At 39.6% G+C, this 15,414-nt stretch overlaps 1 protein-coding gene across 1 annotated transcript in view; it reads left to right on the top strand.

Moving 5' to 3' along the window:
• LOC138955465 (receptor-type tyrosine-protein phosphatase epsilon-like) overlaps nt 1–4,625 on the top strand; it is a 30,395-nt gene extending 25,770 nt beyond the window's left edge. Inside the window, exons 22-24 of the mRNA XM_070327068.1 lie at nt 538–686; nt 1,438–1,573; nt 2,969–4,625. Of these exons, the coding sequence (XP_070183169.1) occupies nt 538–686; nt 1,438–1,573; nt 2,969–3,049 (366 nt within the window). The 3' untranslated portion in view covers nt 3,050–4,625. The remainder of the gene's footprint in view (nt 1–537; nt 687–1,437; nt 1,574–2,968) is intronic.
• The last annotated feature ends 10,789 nt before the right edge of the window (nt 4,626–15,414 follow it).

Raw genomic sequence — 15,414 nt, 5'->3', positions numbered from 1 at the left:
GTCATTGTCTCCGTCTCTCTCTTCTCCGTACTGTTTGACACTGTTTTCTCTGAATGATAACACGCGATTGGCATTTTCTTCAAAATTCACTATTTTCTGCTAATTGTTAGGGTGAAAATAACCCCTCCCTCCTTGTCAATCAATCAATCAATATGAGGCTTATATCGCGCGTATTCCGTGGGTACAATTCTAAGCGCAGGGATTTTTTTAATAATTTTTTTTATAATTTTTGTTTATGCAATTTATATCGCGCACATATTCAAGGCGCAGGGATTTATTTATGCCGTATGAGATGGAATTTTTTACACAATACATCACGCATTCACATCGGCCAGCAGATCGCAGCCATTTCGGCGCATATCCTACTTTTCACGGCCTATTATTCCAAGTCACACGGGTATTTTGGTGGACATTTTTATCTATTTTCTGTATACGAGCCAAAAGATACATTTCTTTGCGGCTCACATTCAGATAATAAAGTTGCACTGCACATTTAATATTGAATATTGACTAATGTGTATTTCCTTATCTGGCCAGGGAGTAAAAACTGCCCGAGCGGTGGAACTGCTGCACTACAAGGGGTGGACAGGGAAGGTGGGGGGAAGCACCTCCGACATCCTGCATCTGATTGACACCCTGGTCACCTTGCAGAACATCAACACCGACCGCCTGCTGGTGCAGTGCAGGTCGGACAATTTGTTTTTAATACTTGATGTTTTATCATCGTTTCAGGTGTAGAGACTAGTTGTTGTTGATGTTGTTGTTGCGTTGTTGTTGTTGTTGTTGATGTAATTGTTGTTGTTGTTTTTGCTGCTGCTGCTGTTGCGTGCGTTTTTGTTGCTTCAGATGGGAAGAGGACTGGAGGGAGGGGGGCTGGGGGTTGTCTATTTGTTATATGCTATTTAAACTAGCAGACAAATGCGAAACTGTACCTTCCGTTATCTCGCCCATGTTGTTTGTTGTTGTTGTTGTTGCGTGTGTTGTTGTTGTTGTTGTTGTTGTTGTTGTTGTTGTTGTTGTGTGCTTTGTTGTTGTTGTTGCGTGCGTGCGTTGTCGTTGTTGTTATTGTTTGTTTAGGAGGGGAAAAGGACTTGGGAGAAGAGGGGGGGGGGGGGGGGGGTATATGTTGTTTGTTTGTTGCTGTTTGCCCATGGCGGTGTTAAACTAGCAGACAAATGCGTAACGTTGCCTTCTGTTAAATTGTTATGTTGGTTGTTGTTGTTGTTGTTGTTGTTGTTGTTGTTGTTGTTGTTTTGTATTTTGTTTTTTTGTGTGCATTTCTGAATCCAGGACAAAGATAAACCTCGATTTTTGACATAGGCACACGCATTTTCATTTGCGCAATCTGTTGGGTGCGTTCAATGTTGATGGTGTAGGAAACAGTCAAACAAGTGTGCCTTTTTACTGAAATAATTTGAAACGAACGTTGCTGTGCAGTGATGGAGTTGAGAAAAGCGGACTGTTCTGTGCCCTGTGTGACATCATCAACCGTATGACGTATGACCGTGAGGTTGACGTGTACATGACTGTCAGACACGTGCAGAGCGTCACACCAAAGGCTCTGTCGTCTGCTGTAAGTATACAGCTAGCTTGTGTATGTGTATGTTTGAGTGTGTGTGTGTGTGTGTGTCTGTGTGTATGTGTGTATGTGTGTGTGTGTGTGTGTGTTTCCCCCAACAAAACCTTTCCATACATTTACGATGTCTTCCTGTTTATATTTTTATGTTTGCCATTTGTCACACAGTGGTCCCTTCTCTGTGTTTGTCTGTTTCTAAACCCACGGCCAATTCGCTTCACATTCGTTGTGTTTTTAAAGGGGTTAGCGGAATTGCTTGCCATTTCCTGGCGTGATTCTTGTCTTACTCCTACTACTGCTAGGCTAGCTGTAACGGTCCTATTAGACTTTGAAAGTATCAATTTAAATATCTTGATACTTGTCTTGTTTTTTTACCTCTGTTTTGATGGATATTGTCCGACCTGACAAATATAAAATGTTACCCATGAAATTGTTATATTAGTGTCATTCTAGTATTTGGACTATTATATTGCCATTTTATAGGTTTGTTTAATAAAAAACAAGTCGCGTAAGGCGAAAAATACAACATTTAGTCAAGTAGCTGTCGAACTCACAGAATGAAACTAAACGCAATGCAACGCAGCAAGACCGTATACTCGTAACATCGTCAGTCCACCGCTCACGGCAAAGTCAGTGAAATTGACAAGAAGAGCGGGGTAGTAGTTGCGCTGAGAACGATAGGACGCTTTTCTGTACCTCTCTTCGTTTTAACTTTCTGAGCGTGTTTTTAATCCAAACATATCATATCTATATGTTTTTGGAATCAGGAACCGACAAGGAATAAGATGAAAGTGTTTTTAAATTGATTTCGACAATTTAGTTTTGATAATAATTTTTATATATTTAATTTTCAGAGCTTGTTTTTAATCCAAATATAACATATTTATATGTTTTTGGAATCAGCAAGTGATGGAGAATAAGATGAACATAAATTTGGATCGTTTTATAAAAGAAATATTTGTTTTACAATTTTCAGATTTTTGATGACCAAAGTCATTAATTAATTTTTAAGCCACCACGCTGAAATGCAATACCGAAGTCCGGGCTTCGTCGAACAATACTTGACCAAAATTTCAACCAATTTGGTTGAAAAATGAGGGCGTGACAGTGCCGCCTCAACTTTCACGAAAAGCCGGATATGACGTCATCAAAGACATGTATCAAAAAAATGAAAAAAACGTATGAAGATATCATACCCAGGAACTCTCATGTCAAATTGCATAAAGATCGGTCCAGTAGTTTGGTCTGAATCGCTCTACACGCACGCACACACACACACACACACACACATACACACACACATACACCACGACCCTCGTCTCGATTCCCCCCTCGATGTTAAAACATTTAGTCATAACTTGACTAAATGTAAAAACTTGTTTGTGTCCGCAGACGCAGTACCGCTACTGTTACGAAGTGGTACAGAACCGCGTCCGAGGGATGAGCGTGTATGCCAATGCTCCTCAACGCTGAACATGGAAACCTCAAGACCTTTGCTCAGCATTCATTGCAGTCTGCAAGGTTGTGAAGACCGATTCTACGAGGCTGTGATTTGAGATCATAAGCAAGTAATAATCAGCTCACTTGGCCCACTACAGATGTGATAACTAATGCACCCAGGCAGCATAGAGAACACTAATCCAACATGAATTCCACTGTGAGTGTCTGCCATTATCTCTGACAGGAGATCGAGACATTGCAGCAGATCCATACCTAGCTATACTACATCGCATAATATAACTTATATAGCTCCGCTTGTATTTTGTATTTTATTATGACATTTGTGTTGTATGTTATGATTCCTAAAGAGATATAGTATAGTAAACAGTTTCCCAATCAGAACAACGCTTTGATACTACGTCTAGCTGTTGATATTTTCACTGTACAGTTTCATTCATATTTCTTAATACGTTATTTCATATGTTACGAGGATTTCCATTGGTCAATTGGGCAAAACTGAGCTCAGTGCAAAAGTGATATCGACGACATTTCCGTCGATATCAGTTTTGATATCGACGACCTCTTTATTGCTTCCCCACTTCAAAAACAAAAACACCTACATTTAAAAACAAACAAATATATATGAAAATGTAATGATCCCAGAATTTAGTTGAGCAAGTGACTAAAGACTTTTTGAAAGAAAAGACATTAGGAAATACTGAAAATTACAAGAAAAGAGTGAACAAAAAGAAATAATAATCAGAGGGAGGGATATGGAACAGCCAAAACTGAGACAAATACTTTTGTAATTTCTTTACAGTAAATACAACATGTCCAGAGAATTAGCAATATATCTAACATTGACTGACTGTGTGATGATATCTTCTGCTATTGGTCTGTTTCGACAGTGATATCAAAATCTCAACCTCCGGTCTCGATTTTGATATCACTGTCTCAACAGACCATAGCAGAAGATATCATCACACAGTCCGTCAATATTGGGTAATATTGCTATTTCATATGTTACGTGGATTTCCATTGGTCAATTGGGCAAAACTGAGCTCAGTGCAAAAGTGATATCGACGACATTTCCGTCGATATCAGTTTTGATATCGACGACCTCTTTATTGCTTCCCCACTTCAAAAACAAAAACACCTACATTTAAAAACAAACAAATATATATGAAAATGTAATTATCCCAACATTTAGTTGAGCAAGTGACGAAAGACTTTTTGAAAGGAAAAACATCTCAAAATACTGAAAAGTACAAGAAAAGAGTGAACAAAAAGAAATGATAATCAGAGGGAGGGGTATGGAACAGCCACAACTGAGACAAATACTTTTGTAATTTCTTTACAGTAAATACAAAATGTCCAGAGAATTAGCAATATATCTAACATTGACTGACTGTGTGATGATATATTCTGCTATTGGTCTGTTTCGACAGTGATATCAAAATCTCGACCTCCGGTCTCAATTTTGATATCACTGTCTCAACAGACCATAGCAGAAGATATCACCACACAGTCCGTCAATATTGGGTACTGTTATCCTCTTGCCTGTGTAATATCAAAGGATTAAAGGGCATAAAACAGGCTGACAAGAGCAGGCACCACAAAGTGCTGCACGCCTGGTCCTCAGAGTCCGCAAGTCCGAACACATTTCCCCTCATCTCCAAGCACTGCACTGGCTTCCAATAGAGTCACGCATCAAATATAAAATCGCATGCCTATCCTATGGTGCACTCACACAGACAGGACCCGCATACCTCACAGACATGACTCAGACATACACACCGGGCAGGACACTCCGCTCCTCAGCAGACACCTCTATCCTTTCCACTCCGAGAGTCAACACTAAATCTTTTGGTGAGCGCTCTTTTTCTGTTTCTGCTCCTCTCGTCTGGAACTCTCTCCCTGTCACTCTTCGTCACTCTGCCTCCTCTGGCTCTTTCCGCACAGGCCTGAAAACGCATCTTTTTTCACTTGCATACACATGATACCCCCCCCCCCCCCCCTGCGTGCATGGAGTGTTTTGAATTTGTATGTATATATATGGCTTTTTCTTTTGAGTTTTGAGTATTGTTTGCATGGAGTTCGGTATTAATTTTGCTTGTATGGTTTTGCTTGTATGACTTTGTTTTGTCTTTACCCTGTTTGCTTGGTCTTGCGTGCTTGGAGTGTGTTAAGCTTTTGTGTTTGCTTGCATGGAGTATGCTGAGTATGCTATGTTATGTAGATTGTGGGTCTTGTTCATTGTGTATGGTTTTATTATTAGTTATGTTAATTCTAGTTATTGTAAAGCGCATTGAGCATATATATGATTATGCGCTATAGCAAATGTCCATTATTATTATTATTATTAAAGTTGCAGAGAAAATGGACCGCATGCGAGTGTTAACTTGTATGTTGTTAGTCTTATACTGTCTTGATGTTGTAGCTTTTATAGATGTATTTCGCTTGTTATTTTTTTAGTATTTTTTTCTCATTCCCTTCCCCTTCTACAGATCCCCGTATCGTCCGCCTAATCAAGTATTATTTTGCTTTTAAGAGCACGCTTATCAGCTTTGCTTGTTGTGCTCCATCTATTAATTTGATTGTATGCGGCATTGTTATCTGTAATTTTCTGAATTAATTGTTTAAACCAAGGGACCGCAAAAACCGAACTCCTGCTTTCCCCGTTCTGCCAGCCCTCCAGCTTCACATGTCCTGTCTGCAGCTGACTGTGATACGAGGATGGGGTCTTTAGTCACGTAAGGCGCTGCAGCGCATCCACACACTGACACAAGGCGCATCCAGCGTCATCTCACGGGACGCTATGCCAGTGATGGTGAAAGTATCCATAGCATCTCACGAGACGCTATGCCAATGATGGTGAAAGTATCCATAGCATCTTACAAGACGCTATGCCAATGATGGTGAAAGTATCCATAGCATCTCACAAGACGCTATGCCAATGATGGTGAAAGTATCCATAGCATCTCACGAGATGCTATGCCAATGATGGTGATGGTGAAAGTATTCATAGCATCTCACAAGACGCTATGCCAATGATGGTGAAAGTATCCATAGCATCTCACGAGACGCTATGCCAATGATGGTGAAAGTATGCATAGCATCTCACGAGACGCTATGCCAATGATGGTGAAAGTATCCATAGCATCTCACAAGACGCTATGCCAATAATGGAGATGGTAAAAGTATTCATTGCATTTTTCACGAAGAAGGTGAAAAGAATACAAAATATTTTCTAAATATGGAAAAAGTGAAAGCTAATTTAAAATTTATGGACAGATTAATTGATGGAAATGGCTCTCAGATAACGACGCAAAAAGGTATTTTACAGGAGCAAGTGAGATTTTACAATAACGTGTTTGATAAAAATGGGAATTTTGTTGAGGAGGATGCTGAAAGTAAAGTTCTTAATTTAAATATTCCTCAGTTAAATGACGAACACAAATATGGTTTGGAAACTGATTTTACCGTGTTAGAAATCGGCAGGGCGCTGTATCTATTAAAAAATGGTTCGTCACCAGGTTTAGACGGATTGACTACAAGTTTCATGAAATTTTTTTGGCCTAAAGTAAAAATTATGGTGGTTAATTCCCTTCAAAATGCATTTAGAGTCGGTGAATTGTCAGATACTCAGAAAAGAGCAGTTATCACGTTGATTCAAAAGGGTAAAGATTTGCCGAGAGATAGCCTTAAGAATTGGAGACCTATATCTGTAACCAATACAGATTATAAAATGCTGGCAAAATGTTTATCGCAGCGCTTATCTGGTGTTATTTCTGACCTCGTGTCGGAAGATCAGACAGGATTTATTAAGGGAAGAAAGGCAAGTAACTTGATTAGATTAATCGATGATGTCATTAACTACGCAAATGAAAGAAATCAACCCGGTATATTACTTGCCCTTGACTACGCCCGAGCCTACGATTCCATCTCAAAAGACTATGTGGTCTGGTCCTTTAAAAAATTTGGTTTTGGCGAAAAATTTGTGAAATGGATTAAAGTTCTAATGACAAACACCACGAGCTGCATAAATTATATGGGCTGGATTTCGGAAGAAATAAGTGTGAATTCCGGAATCCGTCAGGGATGTCCCCTCTCACCTTTGGCCTTCGTGCTTGCTGTAGAATTATTAGCAATCAAAATCCGAAGTCACCCCAATATTAAAGGATTTGCCTTACCAGATGTAGATTTTGCAGAACAAACATCGCGTATCCTGAAACTGGCTATGTACGCCGATGATATAACTGTTTTACTTCAAGATAAAAACGACATGGAAACGGTTTTGGAAATCATTGATGATTTCTCCAATATATCTCGCTTAAAATTAAATAAAAGTAAAACGGAAGCAATGTGGTTGGGATCGCGTAAAAACTGTCAAGAGAAATATTGCGATATTAAATGGAATACCCAGGTTAAAATCATGGGAATTATTTTTAAAAATGACATCCCGGCCTCTGAAATTATGGAAAATTGGTCCAAAAGACTTGAAAAAGTTGAACAAATCATTTGCAGATGGTCAAGAAGGAATTTAAGTATAAGCGGCAAATTGTGTATTATTAAGTCCTTCTTAGTTTCACAATTTGTTTACGCTATGCAGGCGCTCCTTGCCCCTGTTAAAGTTCTCGATAAGTTGAATACTATTTTGTTCAGATTTCTCTGGAAAAGGAAGTATTCAAATACAAAAGCCTTTGAAAAAGTTAAACGAAATGTATTGTGTAATGTGGTGGAAGAAGGTGGTATTAACATGATAAACGTCCACGATATGCAGACTTCTTTTTTACTCACATGGGCAGCAAAACTTCAACAACGAAAATATGAACCGTGGACAACGATTCCATTAAGTCTTTATCAGGTATTGGGAAGAAATTTACTTTGTTTTAAAGCCACAACACCACTAAAACTGTTTCAAGGTATTGAATGCATTCGATCAAACTTTTGGAAAGAAGTTCTCTTAAAATGGATCCATAATAAAGCATTGATTTATGAGAGAGAAGATCGCTTTGGTGATCAATGTTTATGGAACAATATAAATGTGATGTATAAAAATAAAAGCTTATATTTTAAAAAATGGATAGAAGCACACTTAGATACGGTGAAAGATATTTGGGATAACGGAGATATGATTCCTTTTAACCAGCTGTGCACAAAGATAGGATACAGTCCCTTTAGATTTTTTTAGTACGGCGCAATGAAGACTGCTGTGCGAGCGCTTGCACTTCGCAAAAACACAGCCAGCCCGCGAGCAGGCGAACACAATAATGACCTTGACACGCGGAACCCTGTGATCACTAACCCTTCCGCGAGAAAGTTTCGCATGCTGATAGTCCAGTCTAAAGCGAGCGAGCCTTGCGCTGTTACATTTTGGTTACATAAATATCAGGTTAAACTAGATCACAATTATTGGCTGTTAGCAAGCGAATGTACAAAAGAAGAAAGATTGAGATTGTTACAATGGAAAATTTTACATAATATTTATCCCACGAATATATTATTAAATAAAATGAAAATTAGAGAAACAAAATTATGTACATTTTGTAAACACATTGATTATGTTGAACACTTTTTTTGGCAGTGTGAGAAGTTGACGAGCTTTTGGGAAAATGTTGTCCATTATATTTTTAGAAATACAGGATTAAATGTGCACCTCTCAGAACACGATGTCTTGTTTGGTTATCAACCTAATAATATATGCCAAAATAATAAGGTAATTAATCACATTATTTTGATTGCAAAAATGTGTATTAGTAAATATAAGTATGGTGACAGATACGATTTGAATAGTATATTGGAAAATGAAATGTACATTAGAAGATTGTGAGTACTGTATAAGTCGAGACGAGGTGAAGTTTGTTCATGGAACGTTTGATAATTAGAAAAAAGAAAAAGAAAAAAAAAAAAGGATACATTATAAATGATACCACCACCATCATTACCCACCCCCACCCCCCGCCTCTCTCTCTATCTATCTCTTTCTTCCTCCCTCTCCTTTCTCTTTCTCTCTCTCTCTCTCTCTCTCTCTCTATCTCTCTCTCTCTCTCGTCTGTCTGTTATGTCTTAATGTTGTATATATATATTTATACTTGCCATTTATGATACATGTTGAAGGATGAATGATGATACATTGTAGACGGATGCATGTTACTGATTAAAAGCCCCACAATGATGTGCTTGGCAAATACAAAAAAAAAAAAAAAAAAAAAAAAAAAAAAAAAAAAAGTATTCATTGCATCTCCCAACAGCAGATCAATCAAATACAACACATTTTTTCTCGTTCTAGTGTGCCTTGACTGAACAATTTACTTGCCCTTTCTGCATCGATGGTAGATGAACATTTCCCTCCGAAATAATTCCATGACATATATATGCGTCTCCGTGGACTGTTACCAGTGATTTTCATTTTCTGTTTGTCAATAGATATGTGAGTGTGTTCATGCGTTTCTAGACTTTGTTAATGTGCTTTCACTTGATTAAACAAGTTACATTATTGAATTCCAATCAGTTTTTGTTTCTTTATTGTATACATTTTATTTTGTGAATGTATACTGCTGTGTGTGTATAACTATGTGTCTGTGTGATCTTGCCTCGCAGATGCTTTTGAAATTTAGCCTTTGAAAGTGATATTTTGGGTCTCTCATTGAGATGAAAAAGTAGATTTGTAACCGCAGGAGCTTATTTAAAATTTAAAATGCTATTATCCATTGTTATCATATCGTCACTTGATATCTTCACAACACCACGGTGTGTCAATTGATTCCGTTCATCCACCGGATGTTTCCGTTCATCCGCAGGATGTTTCCGTTCATACAGCCTCATTTTCGTCACTTGCTTGGGGAAAAACGTTGTGGTAAGTTGTGTGGGCAGCGCGCTTGTGTGATATTGAAAGAATGAGGTAGCGAAATGGTTGGGCTATGTGTACGATAAGTACCAAGGTGCTAGTACCGTACTTTCCGGGTGACAAGGCGCTTCGTTATCTAAGACGCACCCCCTTCTTTTAAAAAAAAATTGTAATCCAGTCACCTATTGGACGCAGGGGGCCGATAGGGCGCACCAAAATGACCCAGTTTTTGCAATGAGAGGTGGTTCCCCTGTCATATCTGAGAGAGGAAACACTTCCTGCATCGGGGTCAGTGACCGGTCAGTGACCGACTTTAACTGAGTGAAAATATGTGTGCTCTGTGTGTGCGGCCAGATCAAAGGCATTGTGATAGCTGGGTGGCCTTGTTAAAAGACACGACCTTCTTCCCAGGGGTCAATGACCCAGTTTTTGCCATGAGAGGTGGTTCCCCTGTCATATCTGAGAGAGGAAACACTTCCTGCATCGGGGTCAGTGACCGGTCAGTGACCGAGTTTAACAGAGTGGAAATCTGTGTGTGCGGCCAGATCAAAGGCAGGCTAGGGCAGTACCTAGTAGCTGAAACATGCATTATCACAAGTTGTTTGACTGGTACTCAAGCGGTCTCTTTGATTTTTTTCGTATTTCATACACGGATTAGGCGCTTCGTTATACAAGACGCAGGGGTCGAACTCGAGGAAAAAAGTCGCGCCTTATGACCCGGAAAGTACGGTAATCCTCATGATAACACACGCGGGCCGATCGTGGCAAATATGCCTGATTTATTTTGACATTTTCTTGTTTTTCTCGCTCTGTTATCGAATCTGACCCCTGATTTGCACATGATCACCAAAACCATTGCCTGTTACAACATTTCGCTTTAACAGAAGTTTATATAAACCCATGGCTTTTGAACAATCACTTGTCTTTTGTAAACATGCAGATTCCGTTCATACACCATGTTTCCGTTTGTACAAAAGTGCATGTTTCCGTTCGCACGAACAGCGTTTCCGTTCATACACATTCGTTAGATCAGAGCGAAACAGGCCCCCACTACAAGTTCTGTGTGTTCCAATGGTTGTCAGATAGCACAATGTACGAATGCGTGTGATATTGGACCTATGTGAACCATAAGATGAATTGAATTTGCAAAAAAACAGTTTTTTGTCCGTTCGTACTGATTTTGACGACAAAATGTGTCCGTTCGTACTATTTTCATCAACTTGTTTCCGTTCGTACGCTTTTCAGTAATGTGTTCGGTGACGGAGCTTTCTGGGTGTTTTGATAAGAACGAAGATTGATTTATGCAGTTTTGCTTGCTTTGCAGCACTGCAACTAAGACTGAACATTTGTATTTACTTCTATCATGCCATTTGCTTCACCTGTGATAATCATGAGCAGAATTTAGACAAATCAAGAAAAACATTATCCAGGCTATATCAGTCCTTTTTACATTTAGTCAAGTGAGAAAACTACTTGACCGATCTTCATGAAACTTTACATAAGGGTTTCTGAGTATGATATCCCCAGACTTTATTTCCATTTTTTCATAAATGTCCTTGATGGCGTCATACCCGACTTTTTGTACAATAAAAATGAAATGTAAGTCATCGATCCAAATATATTTTCATCTTTCATCTCTATTGTTTCCTGATTCCAAAAACATATAGTTATGTTATGTTTGGATACAAAAACAAGCTCAGAAAATTTAAAAGAATACAGAAAAGCGTACTTTCCTGCTTAGCGCAATAGAAACTACTGCGCTTTACCGGCTTGTCAATTTCACTTCGTTTTGCACGTAAAAATTGAGGATTTGCCTTGTCGCGGGGATTGACGAAGGGGATTGACGTCTGTAACGTGACTTCTGTCAACCTGTCTGTGTCTTTTGCAATCACAGAACCGTCTGTAGAAAAATTGAAACAATCAACTGATAATCCTGGTTTAAATCGATAATTTCTGGGAGAATGCATGTTATGTTATGTTATATGAAGTCTTATATCGCGCGCGTATCTCCAGACTCGGATCTATTTATGCCGTGTGAGATGGAATTTTTTACACAATACATCACGCATTCACATCGACCAGCAGATCGCAGCCATTTCGGCGCATATCCTACTTTTCACGGCCTATTATTCCAAGTCACACGGGTATTTTGGTGGACATTTTTTATCTATGCCTATACAATTTTGCCAGGAAAGACCCTTATGTCAATCGTGGGATCTTTAACGTGCACACCCCAATGTAGTGTACACGAAGGGACGTCGGTTTTTCGTCTCATCCGAAAGACTAGCACTTGAACCCACCACCTAGGTTAGGAAAGGGGGGAGAAAATTGCTAACGCCCTGACCCAGGGTCGAACTCGCAGCCTCTCGCTTCCGAGCCCAAGTGCGTTACCACTCGGCCACCCACCCAGTTTCCAGTACAAAGGACTTAACATTTCTTACATACTGCTTGACTAAAATCTGTACAAACATTCACTATATTCTATACAAGAAACACTTAACAAGGGTAAAAGGAGAAACAGAATCCGTTAGTCGCCTCTTACGACATGCTGGGGAGCATCGGGTAAATTCTTCCCTCTAACCCGCGGGGGGTCACTTTGACTTTGCCTTGCCACAATGCATCTTTATGTATTTATAAAACAATGCATAAATATATGACATGCAAGAGAACTTGTACCAGATAATGAAATAGAGTGAACTTTGAAGTGTATTCATAACTAAAGCCCAATCATGTGGTTTAACCTACCCAGTCTTGAAAAGCCTGTCTGAGGAAACAGAACAAGCACCCTTCCGCAGACCTTCCTGACTGGAGAGTTTTGGTTGTAACCGCACACTTTCTAAAGTAGTCCATAAGCAGTTCCATGTGCCTATGTTTTCAGTGGAACCAGCTCCTTTGTGTACCTGTGATCTGGATGAGCTGCAACACATAAAACTTTCATATGAACACTATGTCATAAGTATACCAGTTAGCATACATCAAACACTGAGGAGCATCACAAGATATGTTCTAAGGAGGTAACAACTATTGTCATAAAATGTTTATGATACAGCCACAGGCACATGGCACTGAGTGGTCAATTAGTGAGGGGGTGGGGGTTGGGGGTGGGGGGGCAGAAGTTCTGCTCAGTCTTGTCTACTGATACAACACTTTGTGGTGGTGTAAAGCAGGGAATCACACCCTAACCACTGGCCCCGCCCACCTGTGTCGAGTGCCTGAGGATACATCAGTCCCAGACATGGCTGGCCCCCGGTTTGACCAGACAACTGCCATGTACGGGTACATTTACTTTACAGTACAGATTAGCTTTCAATAGCAATGACATCATGGACGCACACCTACCCAACACGGACACGGACAGCAAAATCAGCGACCAAACGTGATAAAGAGTAACTAATCGTCACAAACATCAACATGCTTTGCATTTCTTGAAGAGGTCATTCTTAACCAGATAATCATTTCTAGGCAATTGAAGAGTATTATTCCACCTACAGGCTATCACTCCTATGGCTGTTACTTGTAACACATTTCATTTCTTAAAATATGTTTTGTAAAGTAATAGATTTCACTAAAAGGCACATTCCTTCTCATGAAAACAATTTGGCTCACCGTCTCAGATCTGGTCAGGCTTTAAAATGGGATAAGACATGATCTCTTAACTTGCTCACAAACCCAAAATGAATGGTGTGGTTGCTCTCTGCGGCAAATGCGATTGTGTTATGAATAAATGCTGTAAAAGCTACCTGTACTAATTCATTAAAATGGGGCGGGGATATAGCACAAAACCCTGTTTTCGACAAAAAACACCATTACATCTCAAAACGTGGGGGAAACACATGTTTTTAAAGAGGGGATGTCACACGCGAAACACACAGATGAAGCGCGGTGCGTGTTTTCACAGAAATATCGGTCAGTGTCAGCTTGACCCGTCCAGCTATTGCCCTGTGTTTGAGTTTGTAAACAACACGGCTGGCAGTGCCCACTGATACGGTCAGTGTCCACTGATACGGTCAGTGTCAGCTTGACCCGTCCAGCTACCGCGCTGTGTTTGGGTTTGTAAACAACACAGCTGGCAGCGCCCACTGATAGTATTGCCTCTCTTCAATCGTGACAGGATCCATAGACTCTAGTTAGGATTCATGGGTCCGATACTACCCTGAATCGGTACCACATCTGAGTCTGCCATTTGTTTTCTATCTCCGTGGTGCCGGAAACCGAGTCACGTGAGTTGATCGTCCGCGTTCATTGGCTGACTACCAAAACGTGTTTTCAGATTTTAGAGCATGCTCTAAAACCCAAAACACGATGCAAAATCACAAAACAGTGTTTTCTGAAACGCATTTTGGGGGATGTCACATGGGAAACACTGTTTTGTATTGTGCGTCTGACATGGCCTTAACACAGACACACACACACACACACACATACACCATAGCAACACAAACGCCCAAAACATGCCTACCATTTAAATGAGGATATCCAGTTCCAACTGTCTTCTGGAAGTTCTGCCAATATAACACTGCCAGAGACACCATGGTGTAGAAAGTCAGTTTAAAGAGAGACTACCTGAAAGAAAAATGATATAATAATAATAAAACACCCAGTGCAATAGACATACTTGCTCGTTAAAGGCTTACTTTACTATACACGTAAAAACATTTTGCTTCACAGTTTTACTTGGGATAAGATCATCCCTCTACTTGGACGCATACCAACATAGATCAGCTTGAATGTTTGTGAAAATATTTCATCCCACATTTTAAGTTAACTCACCACAGGTCAGCAAGCAGTCACTGAATATATATTTTATTTTTTGGTATGTAGCCAAGATGAGGGATTCCATGTTGAGGCATTGCCATATATATCTGAGACAGTGACCCACACTATAGTGACAAGGCAAGTGGGCCTTTAAATTGTAAACTGTTATATGTGCATTTTGACTTCTTCATGAATTATAACCCTGATGCAGGCAGTCATCAGTAGTAGTTTAGTACCTAGAATGAGAAAAGAATGAACTTGCAAGAAAGAAACTGAGTCAAAGTCAAAATACCCTTTAAATTACAAACTAGATTCCACGGGGCAGACAGGGTTTGAAGTTAGAAAGCTCTGAAAATAACTCTCCTATTTGAAATTGACTAATACTGTAATAGTATTAACTTATACCATCATACATGATACAAACAAATGAACTACGGCTTTTGAAGATCCATATCCAATCCTGCTACACAAAGGCACAATCAGAGGTTGAAATTTACAGGGTCATTTTCCATCCCCATGTAGCCTGGATACTGGCATGTTTTTTTTAAAGAGATGTGTCACTCAGAATGACTGGAGATGGTTCACCCAATGCAGAGCATAATATACCATTGATTTTTTCATGCCATCTGATTTGCCGTTGAATTCACAAGGCGAGAACAATTCAAGACTGGCCTCAACATTCTATGCTGACTGTAAATTGTAATTATATTCATTTATTTATTTATTTATTTCTTTACGAGGATTTATATCGCGCACGTATCTCACCACACAAGGCGACTCAAGGCGCATGTTA

This window comes from Littorina saxatilis, unplaced genomic scaffold, assembly GCF_037325665.1.
Source record: "Littorina saxatilis isolate snail1 unplaced genomic scaffold, US_GU_Lsax_2.0 scaffold_190, whole genome shotgun sequence".
In the NCBI taxonomy this organism is placed as follows: domain Eukaryota; kingdom Metazoa; phylum Mollusca; class Gastropoda; order Littorinimorpha; family Littorinidae; genus Littorina; species Littorina saxatilis.
The sequence above is the reverse complement of the archived record's forward strand: the minus strand, read 5'-3'. Positions and strand labels throughout refer to the sequence as shown.